Raw genomic sequence first — 14,703 nt, forward strand, 5'->3', positions numbered from 1 at the left:
GACCTGCCACACTGACCGACACAGAAGTTGTCAATCCCCAACACAGCAGTTGTCAATGCTACCGCCCCATTTAATTGCGCAAACTCCGTTTTTCTCCTTCACGATGCCCTACCTTGGCAGTAGCTAGCTAGTTGTGGGCTAACAACCGGGCAAGCAATCGACGGAGGAGGCTAGCTAGTGAGGACTGTTGTGCTGTGGCATTGTAATACCGCAATCAAGAAAAGGTATGGACTATTATAAATCCTCTGAATAAACAGATAGTTAAGTTGATCAAATATGTTATATTTTTGTGAACGTAATACCATAGCACTAGTGTACTAATCCATAAAGGGCAACTGGCTGCAATAACGATTTTAATCTGGTTTTTGCATCAAGGATAGCAACAGTAATGTGTCGGCCCAGCCATCGTCCTTTAGTAGTATGTTAGCTTAGTAACATTAGCTGTGAAAATAGTTAGATAACGTTAAATGACTTAATAGCTATATTGGATGGCATCGACTCAGGAAAGGTATACGATGGTGTGTTGTAATCTCGGTTGCTTGCCTCGGTGATGCGTGGGGCAAAACGTTAATGTTAATTTGCGTAGCCACAACTATCAAGCTAGCCAGCTAGCTATACCGTTAGTTTGGTAAGTAGAGGTAGTAAGCTAATACTAATGGTCGCATAGCAAGCTACAAACGAATATAGATGAATGCCAGCTGCATTGCTATTTTCTGATTAGTAGCCCCCATTTATTAAACATTTGTACACAGTTGCTGCTGGTTTGACATTGTCGGTGGTGCACTTGACCTCAGCCTGACTCTTGGTAATGCTAGCATTGAAGGGGGTGTGTACGCAACTGCTAGCTTCTGAGCTATGCATTTCACCGTTTAAAAATTACTTAATCACATTGTAACGTTATTTAAACACATGCTGATTGATTCGTTTTTCTTTTGGTATAGATTAACAACATTATTTATGGTTTGTGTGCTTGTTCGTTGGATAATCACGGGTGGTTTTCCCACCCAATGTTGTTACACTTTGTGTCTGGAGGGATTAAAGCGTTGTTTTTGGCAAGTGCTGCTCAACAGGTTACGGCTAAACTACGCTTAAACCTTCCAATGGACAGTGTGAATGAACCTGGCGGCTATGTCCAGGGATGGCCGTGCGCAGATAATCCGTTATTCCTCCTGTCCTTTGGGTAGTGTCCTGGCTCTACTGTGCTGTTACATCCCGGTCGCTGAGTGGCGCCATGTGTGCTGTCGATTGCTTTCATGGCGCTTGCATGCATTTGCAACATACACATGTATAGGTGGCGCCCATGTTGATGCTTGTGATCTGCTCTCATGGCATGCCAGCTGACATAATGTTACCCACAGGGATCTTAAAAACACCACTGTTACTTACGGTAAAAGAATGGGACACTTAAAGGTACAGTGTGTAGTTTTTAGTGGCATCACATCTATTGGTAGAAATTGAATATAATATTCATAGTTATGTTTTCATTAGTGTATAATAACATGTAACTATAAATCGTTGTGTTTTCGTTAGCTTAGAATGAGCCCTTCATATCTAAATAGGGAGCAGGTCTTCTTCCACTGATACCGCCATGTTGCACGGCCATATTTCTACAGTAGCCAACAACCAACTAACCAACACACTGGCTTGATATAGTACTTTACACGTTGTTATGGTATTTGACACCCACCGTAGGCATTGTCACACTGTTGTAAAGAAAAGGGTATTTAGCGGGTTGCAATTCAGCAACTACTCCACTTGCCACTTAAAACTGTGCCTTAAAATTAGTCCATGGGCCAGACAACATATTGGTACCATCTGAGGGGGCAAAACTTTACCTATGCTAAGTTGTTTGTAGGACTGATATAAGTCTATTTATATATGATAGGCTAACCCTTGTACAAAAGCAGCTTTTCATATTTTTGGGCTAAATTAAAGTCAAATGTTGCAACTAGACAAGTCCCAACCCTCCGTGCCGGATTCCAAGGAAAGTGGGTGGACCACAGACGATGATGGGAAGTTGGTGATTGAGTGAACATGTCTCACCAGATATATGCAAACTGCAAACCTGTTCTGATCAACCCAGTGAGAAAGAACCCACTGTCGAGTGAACAGACTCAGATGACGGTCATGGTGACTGACTCCTAGGTTGAGGGTGTGGACCTAATATATCCCAATATGTACAGTTCTAATTCTAGTTTATCTAACAGGCAATGTTAAATAGCCCTTATATTCAAACTATCAGTAGTGTTGTTACAAAGAACATGCCAATTGATGTTAAAGAAGCATTCCGGATCAATTGCTATTCGCTAACGATATGCTAGCGGCTAAAACTAACGAAATCTCTTGAAATGTGCTGACTTTGACATTATGACAAGCTAGTTACTCAACAATGTTCTGTCCTAACACAGTCAAACATCAAGCAAGTGCAACACAAGACAAAGCAAGACGGCAAATAAGCTACTTACTAGTTCGGCTGACAGTAGAAAGCCGGGCGGCGTCAGGCAATCCTACATTTAGCAGTTATATGCCTATGGACCCTGGTATTGCAATGGCACAGAGACGATTCTCCATATTAAAAGTCATTGTAGTGCCCCAATTCTTTTCAAGCTCTTATTTTAAGGTAAAATTGCTAATCCTAACCCTAATCCTGAAGTATAATTGTTGCATACTGTTACTTTAAGTGAGCATGTTCAAGTGTAGCATGTATTCAGGTGTAGCATCATCTGGACATAGGCCTATGCACTGTCAGACCACTTATTAAACAGTTTTACATGTAATGTACGTTTTGAATGACTGGTAATACGAAAAATAAAACAAAACTATTTTACATGCCACAACATTGTTTGCCTGTATCATGTGTAGTTTTATCATAATGATTGTGGCCTTGTGGTCTAGGTTCATTAAATACAAACTGAGGGACTACTATTTAGTTAAATTTAACTTAATAATGTATTTGAAGAGAGAGCCACAAAATATTATTATTTGAAACTGCAAATTTCGCAAAAGTAGACTATATCCTTATAAAATTGAGAATGTGAACTGTTCAAGTACATAGGAGCCCATTCAAAGTATTTATTGGTGGGTTTATTTCAATGTAGATGAGATAATAGTATAATGGTACAGTTATACAAGATGACTGGAGCATTCATCTTTCCAGTTAGCCTGATATGGGTCTCTCTGTTCAAGAGGTGAAAACCCTTTCAGCGTGGCAGTTTTTTAGTGGTTATCACATCAAAACATAATCTAGGGATGTATAACATTTTAAAAATAGCAACTAGACTTTGCCCACCCAGATGGTACCGATATGTGAAATTTCAGGTCCGGGCCCATGGACTAAATAGGAAGTTGTCTTTTTGCATGCGCTATGCTCTGGGAGGGGGGGTTGGTTTTGGCAGCAATTACCCAAACAGTAGTTGTACTTAATTCAGAAACCGAGTTACCCTGGAAGCTGTGGTTTCAAGTTCCGCAAATGTGTGTAGTTGTAAAGCACGTATCTTTTGAAGTGCTCTGTGGATGGAAGATCAACTTTTCTTTGACTCATACAGTGAAAGTGAAAATGATGCAACCAGCTTCTCTTGAACATGCCCAGATATAGCAGGATGACATGTGAACTAAACTTGAGAATTTTTAAAAACTATCTTCCCCTCAGGCAGAATGGCTGTACCTCCCTCATACTCAGACTTGGGCAAAGCTGCCAAGGATATCTTCAGCAAGGGCTATGGTAAGTATGCAGGCAACTATGGGTCGATCCGCATTTACTCAGTGCATCATTGTTTATCTGTGTCCAGTGATCTGCTGTACGGTATGGAAGGGCTGCTGGATACCACTCTATGGAATACATTCTCTGCAACTGTGTTTAATCTTGCAGGTTTTGGCATTGTGAAGCTGGATTTGAAAACCAAATCCCAAAATGGAGTGGTGAGTGGACACAATTCCCATGTATCCTCCCTCATTATGTCTTATTCCATTGCTCTATCTCTCTTTCTCTCTTTCTCTCTTTAATCACTCTTCTTCTCCTGTCTCGTCTTTTGTCTCTGCTGACTTCCTGTCCCTGAAAACACAAACCTGCATATGTGTGCATACTATGGGTGCTTTTGATAATGTAGTCTTTGTGTCTTTACGGCTACCTGTGGTGGAAAATGCTTGAAGATGGTAAGAGGTCTGCGTGAGAAATTCAGATTGCTCTCCTCTCTGGTGTTTTACATCTGTGAGGCCCCTCTTGTCTGTTTTTACATCATCTTGTGATCGTATTGATGTCGGCCTGCTCTGTTATGCTGCCCCTGGTCTTTACGTACTTGTGAATGTTGGATGTTCTACATAATTGGCTGCTTTCAACTATCAATCCATCCTCAGTTTTCATTATTTGAATTCTTAGATTACAAAATTAAGAGTAGTGATTAAAATGACTACTAAAAATAGGCTTCAGGGTCATACAAATGGTACTGTCCTCTTGAAACCATAAATGTAATTGTCGTTGTCTCAGTGCTTGTACTCTGTGTAATGACAATAAAGTTGAATCTAATCTAATCTAGTAATTGCCCACACATACCTGGTTTGTGCACCATTTGCGGTCATGTCATGTCAATGCATGTCATTACTTGCCCTACTTCATCAGCCTGTGCAGTTTACAAGCAAATTATATGAATATCTCACACGCCACAGGTTCTTTAATATTAATTAAATTCATTATTAATTTGCAACGAATATTTGTATGTGGTAGATGCATGATCGACTGACTGGAAAAAACTCAAACCAACTGTATATTCTAAAATGTACCTACTCATTTTTACAGTCAATTTAGTTTGAATTGCATCCTCATTGTCATTAATTCCACCTGCATTACCAGCTCCCACCTTTTCTTTTCTTTGTTTTAGGCTATTAATTATCCCCTAAATCTTTAGTGGTCATCCATCATGTTCTTGCCATGTTTCTTATAATGGATGAGTAATGAAACCTCCTTTTTGCCTCGTCTCAGGAGTTCAACACTTCTGGCTCAACCAACACTGACACAGGCAAGGCTGGGGGCAACCTGGAGACCAAGTACAAGATGAAGGAGATTGGCTTGTCCTTAACGCAGAAATGGAACACAGACAACACCCTTGGCACTGAAGTGGCTGTGGAAGACCAGGTCAGTCAGTCTCCAAGGCAGTTCCGTGAGATCCTGTGAAATATTTACACTTTGTGTCAACGAGTGGTGAATTGCTAGTGACAGAGACCTGTTTTAGTTAACCTCCACCTTCTCCTACAGCTGGCACAGGGGCTGAAGGTAGCCCTCGACACCTCCTTCGTGCCAAACACAGGGTAAGCTTCTTTTCCTTTTGTTTGCAAAGACAAATAGTTACACTGTCCTGAAAGTCAGATAAATAGGACATGGAATTTGATTGATGTGTCAGAGTACCAGTGTGAAATTGATAAAGAATCTCTCTTTATGACCCTCAGGAAGAAGAGCGGGAAGCTGAAGTCCAGCTACAAGCGCGACTTCATTAACCTGGCCTGTGACCTCGACTTTGAGGGGCCCATAGTTCACTCCTCCGCGGTCCTGGGCTACGAGGGCTGGCTGGCTGCCTATCAGATGGCCTTCGACACGGCCAAGTCCAAAATGGTGCAGAACAACTTTGCTCTTGGCTTCAAGGCCAAAGACTTCCAGCTTCACACCAACGTGTAAGCATCTTTAACCCATCTTGAGATTTTAGCTGTGAGAACTAATTTCATCCAGTGCTAGTCTTGCCCTCATCTTATTTGAGGATGGTTACTTTTAAAGGCCCACTGGTGAAAATCCAATTTTTAATTGATTTTAAACATTGTTCATATGGTGTTTTTATATGATGCACAGCATATCATGAGCAAAATAATCATTGTACCAGTGAGTCTCAAAAACTTCTGGTTTTCATAAGTCACAAACCTAAGGAACCAGTCACAGTCAGTGCGGGCACATGATGGCAGCACTCCGATCCCATCCAATTCTCTCCATGGGGGGTTAACTGCTCTATCTCAAAGCACATGGCAGTGACCAATCTAGATCTTGGCCGCGTCAGTTCAAATCAAATGCGGAATGTTTACATCTGCTACCGTTGATTATACAGTAAATACGTTGTGAAATGAAACAAAAACACACCACAGTTAAAGTTGTATTAGTATTGATTGATTCACATCGATATGAATGGATTACATGACTAACAACTGGTGGAAAGTAATATGAAAATATTTGTTCACTGAATTAGCGTTCTGTCCCAAACAGTTGCGTTCCAGTTTCAAAGTTTCAGTTTCGCTTTCAGTATTTCAACGTGAATGAGAGGGAGCACAAGAACTGAGCGTCTAGCAGCGTTTATCATATCATATACATTATATATGATGCATTTATATGTCTGTGGGCACGATCTCAAGCACGTGCAAAAGTTGTTGTTGTCCAATTTGAATCAGATACGAGAGACACATGTGCGCCCAGTCCAATTACCAGCGGAATCGAATCGTGTGTCCAGGGGTTTACATCGGAGTCCAGTGGGACTCAAGTCGGACACAATGAATCTAGTTCTGGGGAGACGCATGTGTCCAATATCCCATTTAAATCGGACTGAAATCGGAAATTGGACACATGTGTCCACACTGATGAACACAGTGGAGGTCCAATATGCTAAATACATGTAACCTCACTAGTATTTTGATGTACTCTTTCAGGAATGATGGAACAGAGTTTGGTGGCTCTATTTACCAGAAGGTAAATGATCAGTTGGAGACTGCTGTTACCCTGGCTTGGACCGCAGGCAGCAACAACACACGATTTGGGATTGCTGCCAAATACCAGCTGGACAAGGATGCCTCTGTCTCTGTGAGTAGAGTGTTTTGATAAGCCTACTGGATGTTAAACTGCTGTTGTTAGATAGTCAACAAAGTGCATTTGATGAAGACGGCACCAAAATTAGTTTTACAGTCTTGTTCTCTTGGGAGAGTGGGAGGACTCTGCTGGTCATGTGGATTGGAATTGCCCTGTTTTTTTTTTTTAACACAAACTTCTCCTCCTTGACTCTCTTTTATTGATTGTTTTCTTTTCTAGGCCAAAGTGAACAATGCTAGTCTGATTGGAGTTGGCTATACTCAGAGCCTGCGGCCAGGTAATGTTTTTTGGGACGACGCACTCTCATTTTTCATGTTTTCCAGCTGCTTATGCTGTTATTCTCTTCTTCTTCTTTAGTGTTTCAGTTCTGTCCAAAATGTGAACCCTCTTTTTCTTCTTCGCCAGGAGTGAAACTCACACTGTCTGCGCTAGTCGACGGCAAGAATTTCAACTCGGGAGGCCACAAGGTTGGCATGGGATTCGAACTGGAGGCATAGAGGTCCTTCTTGGAATGAGACAAATAAATGACAAAAAGCTGAGGCCCGTAATCCCATCTACAGCCACCGTAATCCTTTTATAATTTCAGCATATTTAGTGTCCTTTCACCCTGCGCACACTCCACCAAGTGCACACACATATAGCCAATTCACCCCATCGTTTTACTTGAGTTTGAGGTAACAGAACCAGATCAATGGTCAGCAGCATTTCCTTGAATGGAAGACCCAATAGGCCCAGACAATGCATGACAGTAAATGTTCATTTACCGGGCAGCATTCTCGCCCATATATAATCTAGTGATTATCATATGGGTTACAGCTAAGGAAATAAACATTAAAACGGTCTTGTCTTCCTCCTGTTAGATTGTGACAGATGAACAGTCATGATCTCGGACATAGATTTTATAACATACTAGCTGGGTTTCCATCAAACGTTTTCATGCAGATTTTAACCATTCAAATAGGAAATCTTAGGTGGAAATGCTTGAAACTCACATCAAATCTTCTGAGTTGAATGAGTAATTGATCCCACAACTGCTTCCTTGACACAGCGGACGGAAACAAGCTCACATTTTCTTCTGCCAAATTATCATGAATGCGCTTAAAATATTTGCAGAAGGAAGAGTTGAAAGGAAACCCAGCTATTGACTGATGCTTAGCAAACCCCAGATAATGACATGCTGACTCACTTGAAAAGAATTTCACACTCTATTTTACACACCAGTAATATTTTCAACAGTTTTTTTTTGTTTTCTTTGGAATGTCCCACTTGGGCCTCCATAAGACGAGTAGGATGAATGTGAACATCTATGTAATCTAAAATAAATGCTAGAATTGAATTCAGTTATGAAACTTAGACAGGACAGCACTCAGATTGCTGTTGCATGTAAATCCAGACTTTGGGGGCTTAAGCATTTAATTTAGTATGATGGTTGCTCTGGCCATGCCAGCCTGATGTAGTGCTTGAGTAGTCCGCTGACACACATCTCAGTCATTGATAGACAGGGTCACAGAGTTCACACAGTTCTCTGATACACTCAGGAAGGAATGGAACTGTCAATTTCAGCATCCTGTCTGGTCGTATGTCTTGTAGATGTTTAGCATCTGTTGGCAAAGAGCGCTGCAACAGACTACAATTCTCTTACTGACCCTGCTGCAGACATTTAAACGTGTCTCAGTACATCTGTCCGAGTCCACTGTTGTGTACACAATGATCCTGTATGTTTTCTGATCGCAAATGGTTCTTAATACTGTAACTGTGTTGTACATACCCATCCTCTGTCTCACATTTTGTGTGTCTCTATATTACTATTATTGCACCTATCTTATTATTCATATTGTTTGGTTTTTGGAAAGTTGCTTTATGTCGACACTGTACCTCATTTTTTTCCAGCAAAAAAATCAAGTTATATTAAATATTAATAAAAAGTGCTATGTTTGGTTTTGTCTGCCCCCCGCCACCCCCAAAGTATTACTGTCAAGATGGGCAGCACCCTAGCAGGTAGTAGTATTTGTGTTCATTTAAATGCATAGTTGGAGATATTTAGGTCCCTGAGGTTAAAAAAGAAGTGATTGGTACAAGTGGTATTTTGTGGCTAAACTTTGTAAGAAACTACACCACTGTACTGCCTGCTGTGTACAGTGCCACTTGAAAGTATGTGAACCCCTTGAGGACTTAAGCGTTTTCTGTTGTTTTACCATGATTTTTCATTTTTTTATCACCAATTTTCCATAGATGAAATGTCAGGTTTATGTTTATCATTTGCATGTAGTTGTTGAGAGGAAATTGTTTGAGAAGCTGAAAAACTACATGAAACATGGAATTAGTCCATTTCAAAAGTAAGTGAACCCCCAGCTGAATTGATAAAGTCAAGCAGGTAACAGATTCAGGGAAACTTATTTGGGTGAATAATTAGTCAATTGAGCAAACCGATCATCTGCGACATCCTTAGGGAAAGGTTTGGGCCATACAGATTAAAAGAGAGGAGAAACCAACCAAACTACTGTAGTGCCAAGGTGTACCCACACAGATCAACAATGCCGAGAGGAAACGAGATATCCGAGAACATCAGGAAGAAGACGAGGGTATTCAACATGACCGCATCTCTGCCTAGAAGTGGACGCCCATCAAGACCATCACCAAGAAGCACCAGAAGAAGAATAAATCAGGTAAAAGTCAACCCACACATCACCTCTAAAGAGTTTCGGACCTCTCTGGCAGCATCTGGGGTAAATGTACATGGGTCTACAATCAGACGAAAATTGTTGGTTTTGATCGTGACAAAATAATTCTATCTCGGACTCATCTGTTTAAAGAAGGGACTTCCAGAAGGCCTTTGGTTTATCCAAGTGCTCTCGGGCAAAGTTGAAACGGGCAGTTTTGTTCTTTCTTGAGAGCAGAGGCTTCCTTCTAGCAACCCGATCATGAATGTCATGTCTATTCAATTTTCGTCTGATTGTAGACCCATGTACATTTACCCCAGATGCTGCAAGAGAGGTCTGAAACTCTTTAGAGGTGATGTGTGGGTTGACTTTTACCTGATTTATTCTTCTTCTGGTGCTTCTTGGTGATGGTCTTGATGGGCGTCCACTTCTAGGCAGAGATGCGGTCATGTTGAATGCCCTCCATTTCTAAATTATTTGTCTTGGATGGATGGATGGAGCTGGAATCTTTTGGAGATGGTCTTATAGCTTTCCCAAGACTGATGGGCTGTCAGAACCTTCTTCCTGATGTTCTCGGATATCTCGTTTCCTTTCGGCATTGTTGATCTGTGTGGGTACACCTTGGCACTACAGTAGTTTGGTTGGTTTCCTCCCTCTTTTAATCTGTGTTGCCCAAACCTTTCCCTAAGGATGTCTCAGATGATCGGTTTGCTTAATTGACTAATTAAGCACCCAAATAAGTTTCACTGAATCTGTTACCGGCTTGACTTTACAAATTCAGCTGGGGGTTCACTTACTTTTGAAATGGACTAATTCCATGTTTCATGTAGTCTTTTGGCTACTCAAACAATTCCCTCTAAAAAAAGTACATGCAAATGATAAACATAAACCTGACATTCCTTCTATGGAAAATTGGTGATGAAAAAAATGAAAAATCATGGTAAAACAACAGAAAACTCCTAAGTGGTCAAGGGGTTCACATACTTTAAAGTGGCACTGTATATCTTGTCATATCAATAAGGTATGAAGTGTCGTAAAAAAATGCGTTTATAACCTTAATACCAAAGTTGCTGTGGCTATTCTACATGTCATTCTACACTTTAAGTGTATTTAAAAACATTAACAAGTGAAAAGCACACTGAATAAGGTTGTCCTGATTTTCCTTTGCGGCCTTTTCCCCCTCCTCCGGTGTTGACTGGTGTGGTAGGCTAGGGTGACCAGTTTGTAGGCCTACAGCACAGCATGTTGCCCCTTTGACCTGCATATTGGTACAATATCCTGCATTTTCATTGGTCCTTTGGTTTTTTAATAGTCAGAAATAAGAACACGGATGCTTTCTGTTACCTGCACATGAGCCGCTTATGCCTTGTGGCATAGTTTCTACTCTATTCAATAGCACTACGCTCTCAAAGCAAGCGCTCAACCAGGGGCACTTTCAGCCCCTACAAAACACACCAAAGCATTTATTTAAATGGCAATGATGGTGCTTTGAACAGCCTGTTGTGTTACCCAAGTATTGTAACTATGGCAACTGAGAAGGTAATTTGCCTTCTTTTCAAAGAATTTTCAGGGCCTCATGAAATCGGTTTAAATACCTATACAATCAGACGGAAATTTAATAGACAAGACATTCATGATCGAGTTGCTAGAAGGAAGCCTCTGCTCTCAAGAAAGAACAAAACTGCCCGTTTCAACTTTGCCAGAGAGCACTTGGATAAACCAAAGGCCTAGGGGAAGTCCCTTCTTTGGACAGATGAGTCCGAGATAGAATTTTTTGGTCACGATCAAAACCAACAATTTACGTCTGATTGTAGACCCATGTACATTTTACCATATACCCATGTGCTTTTACCTGATTTATTCTTCTGGTGCTTCTTGGTGATGGTCTTGACGGGCGTCCACTTCTAGGCAGAGATGCGGTCATGTTGAATGCCCTCCATTTCTAAATTATTTGTCTTGGATGGAAGAATGGAGCTGGAATCTTTTGAAGATGGTCTAATAGCTTTCCCAAGACTGATGGGCTGTCAGAACCTGATGTTCTTGGATATCTTGTTTCCTCTCGGCATTATTGATCTGTGTGGATACACCTTGGCACTACAGTAGTTTGGTTGGTTTTCTCTCTCTTTTAATCTGTGTTGCCCAACCCTTTTCCTAAGGATGTCTCAGTTGATTGGTTTGCTTAATTGACTAATTAAGCACCCAAATATGTTTCACCGGATCTGTTACCTGCTTGACTTGACCAATGCAGCTGGGGGTTCACTTTTAAAAATACACTAATTCCATGTTTCATGTGTTTTTTTTGGCTATTTAAACAATTCCCTCTAAACAAGTACATGCAAATGATAAACATAAACCTGACATTTCATCTATGGAAAATTGGTGATGAAAAAAATGAAAAATCATGGTAAGACAACAGAAAACTCTTAAGTGCTCAAGGGGTTCACATACTTTCAAGTGGCACTGTATGTTTGATGGGCCTATAATGGCCAGTGGATGTTGGTCTATCAATAAAAACATGTTTTGTTGCAAAATAAGTGTGCCTTTGGATGACAAACAGCACTGTGTTCATCATATCTTTGATATAGCAAAAGCTGTAGCCAGTTTCTTTTATGACCTAACTGGTGTGCCATGGAATCGACTAGAGGACAAAGTATAGGTGTTTGAGCTAAAAGGCTGAAAACAAATGTTTTTTATTCAGTAAGATAAACATATACAAATTTTAGGTTACCTATCTGCGTTTGTAACATGCTCCACATTGTCCCACGCAAACTTACTTCTCGTCCCACATTTGGTCTAGGATCTCACAACAGAGCCTTTTCTTGTTCCAAGAAAGTGTTACATTGTACTCCAACTTTCAGCAATCATCACAGCAAGTTGACCTTTGCCACCACCTGTTTACAACCTGTGCGAGAAAACTCCCGTCCCCCGGCAAAATAGTAGGAGATCTCTCCCGCTAGCTGTTCAATGTGTACAAAGTCGGGATAGAAGCCCTCTCGGGACATCTCGTCCATGAAGCACTGAGTCACATGACTCTTCTCCAGGAGTGTGAGTGGTAAGATTTCTGCATCCCTCCAAAGCATGTGGTGTTTCCCCAGGCTGTGCTGCAGCAGAGGCGTGAGCTCCTTGCCGACCCGTGAGTGGCTCCCCGCGGCCATGCTTGAGGCGTTGTGCAGCACATACTTGGTGATCTCCTCGTGGCCGAGGTTGCTGATGAGGACGTAGATGGTGTTGAGGTATTCGTTCATGTGGCGCACGCGGATCAGGTCGTGCAGCTGGTCCAGAAGCTGCTTCGGCATGTGCTCCACCTCGTCGAAGATGAAGATGGGGATCTTCTCCTCGTCCTCCGCCTGCGTGACCATTTCTGAGACGATGGTGGACAGATTCTGAGCACAGCTTGCAACCTGATCTTCGGAGGGGCAGCGGTGCAACGTGTAGTACTGCAGGACCAGTCGGTCCTCAACTAGGAAGCGGAAATGTTGTGCCAAGAGGCGACCCAAGTGGCTCTTGCCAACCCCAGATGGGCCGTGCAAGGACAACACCAGAGGCTTGCTGTGAACGTAAGTGGACAGGTAATCCTTCAACTGCGCCAGAAGATTATCCCGCACCTCTTGCTGTCCAAATACCTCTCTTTTCAGGACCTTCTCGAGACCCTCCAGGTCGTACCTAAGCACATGGTCATCCAGGTTCTCAATGGCATTGTAGACTTGCAGGAACAGGATGATGCAGAGAAGGAAAAGGCAGTTCTTGGCCCGGCTATGTTCCTGGTTGGGCACAACTTTGCGGTAGCCATTACTTGGGTACTGAACCCGTCCCCTCCTTTTCCTCCTCTTTTTGCGCATAGGGGGTGGGGTGTTGACCGTCAGCGCATCAAAAGTGAAGATCTTTGGGCTGGTGGAGCGTGAACAACAAACAGACTGTGAAGCAGCTTTTTCCAAACGCCTCTTTTTGAGGGCTAAGTATTTTTGACGAATGCGCACAACGGCCTGCACACTCGCAGACAACTGGGAAAACCCTTGAATACCATTTTCTTTTATGTTCTGGTCCTGAGGTTCCTCTGGCCCACTGTCTGTTGAATCTTGATCTTCCATCTAAAAGATTATCGAAAGATGAAACATTGACTTTTTACATTTCTTTTTACTTTTTGCAAATCCAATTACCCAACATATCTAGGCCTTTCCTACTTTCTTGTTCCCTTGAGTTGCATTTCCAGAAAACAATACCCTGCTCCTTCACTGTCTACTACAGCATAGCTCAACTGAGGAAAGAGGTCTGTGTTTCAGTAACCACTAGGCCTATAAGGTAAGCTAGTACAGTTTTCCATAATGATGACATCATCATTGAATTATGTCCCGTTGAGTCTGCCAACTAGCAAATACTTTCATGTTAGGGGGATTCTCGGGAATTTATGGTTGCACTGTTGATCAGACAGATTCTGCCACCTGTGTAATTTCTGCCACCTGGTTACAGTATATGCCCATCACCTATGAAAGACAATGCAAATGTAGTGGTTTGGGAGCTGGTACGTTGGAACTACTGGGGGGGGGGGGGGGGGTAGTTACTTTACCCGTTGCATATTATACTCTATGCTTGAGAGGGTTGTGGCTATTTCAAAAGCTGACCACAAACCTATGCAATTTCAGCGGGTGGAGGCATTAAGGGGTTGCATAAACGTCAGTCGTTTTCAGGTGATTCAAGCGTCTTTTTCCCATCTCTGTGGTAAAGCGACTCAACTCAGCATCTGACATTCTTAACATTCTAAATTCTGAGCCATCCCCTTCCCTTACAGATATGATTTCCTTCCTGAAAGCGCTATTCTCTTTTACTAGCGCACACCCCTTTCAATAAAAGGCTAAACCTTAAAACCAATAAAAGCGGCCGCCTGACTCCTGCAACGTGAGCGGTATTCTTCATGGCAAACTTTGTTTTAGGGCAAATGGATAGGCTACACTTTTGTGCATGTTAACCGATCTAGGCTAATGTTATCCTTCTGAAAGAAACAACGCTATATCCATGTCGGGAACGAAACTTGCATTTCCGAGAGGGAAGTTAGTTGTAAAGTTGTAGTGATGTGCGTGCATCGACAACAGTTATTTCACAGCTTGCTTTAAAGTGAGAGAAAAACCGAGAAAAACTTGGAAATGTGCAGATAAGTTGAAGCCTACTTACCACAGTGAACACGGCTGATGGCTCCAGGTATTCTAACCCTAAAGC

The 14,703-nt window shown here is 41.9% G+C and overlaps 2 protein-coding genes across 2 annotated transcripts; one reads left to right on the plus strand and one right to left on the minus strand.

The window, feature by feature from the left end:
• The first annotated feature begins 96 nt into the window (after window positions 1–96).
• Window positions 97–8,759, plus strand: LOC308362038 (non-selective voltage-gated ion channel VDAC2). The gene is made up of 9 exons (XM_080834529.1): window positions 97–224; window positions 3,650–3,721; window positions 3,869–3,918; window positions 4,976–5,128; window positions 5,249–5,301; window positions 5,440–5,661; window positions 6,676–6,826; window positions 7,052–7,109; window positions 7,238–8,759. The coding sequence occupies exons 2-9, from the start codon at window positions 3,655–3,657 to the stop codon at window positions 7,327–7,329; spliced, it is 846 nt and encodes a 281-aa protein (XP_080690655.1). The 5' UTR covers window positions 97–224; window positions 3,650–3,654; the 3' UTR covers window positions 7,330–8,759.
• A 3,577-nt stretch (window positions 8,760–12,336) lies between these two features.
• On the minus strand, window positions 12,337–13,580 carry tor4aa (torsin family 4, member Aa; the record flags this gene model as incomplete). The annotated part of the gene is made up of 1 exon (XM_080834341.1): window positions 12,337–13,580. The coding sequence occupies one exon, from the start codon at window positions 13,578–13,580 to the stop codon at window positions 12,357–12,359; it is 1,224 nt and encodes a 407-aa protein (XP_080690467.1). The 3' UTR covers window positions 12,337–12,356.
• Between the last annotated feature and the right edge of the window lie 1,123 nt (window positions 13,581–14,703).

Source organism: Sprattus sprattus, assembly GCF_963457725.1.
Source record: "Sprattus sprattus genome assembly, chromosome: 3".
In the NCBI taxonomy this organism is placed as follows: domain Eukaryota; kingdom Metazoa; phylum Chordata; class Actinopteri; order Clupeiformes; family Clupeidae; genus Sprattus; species Sprattus sprattus.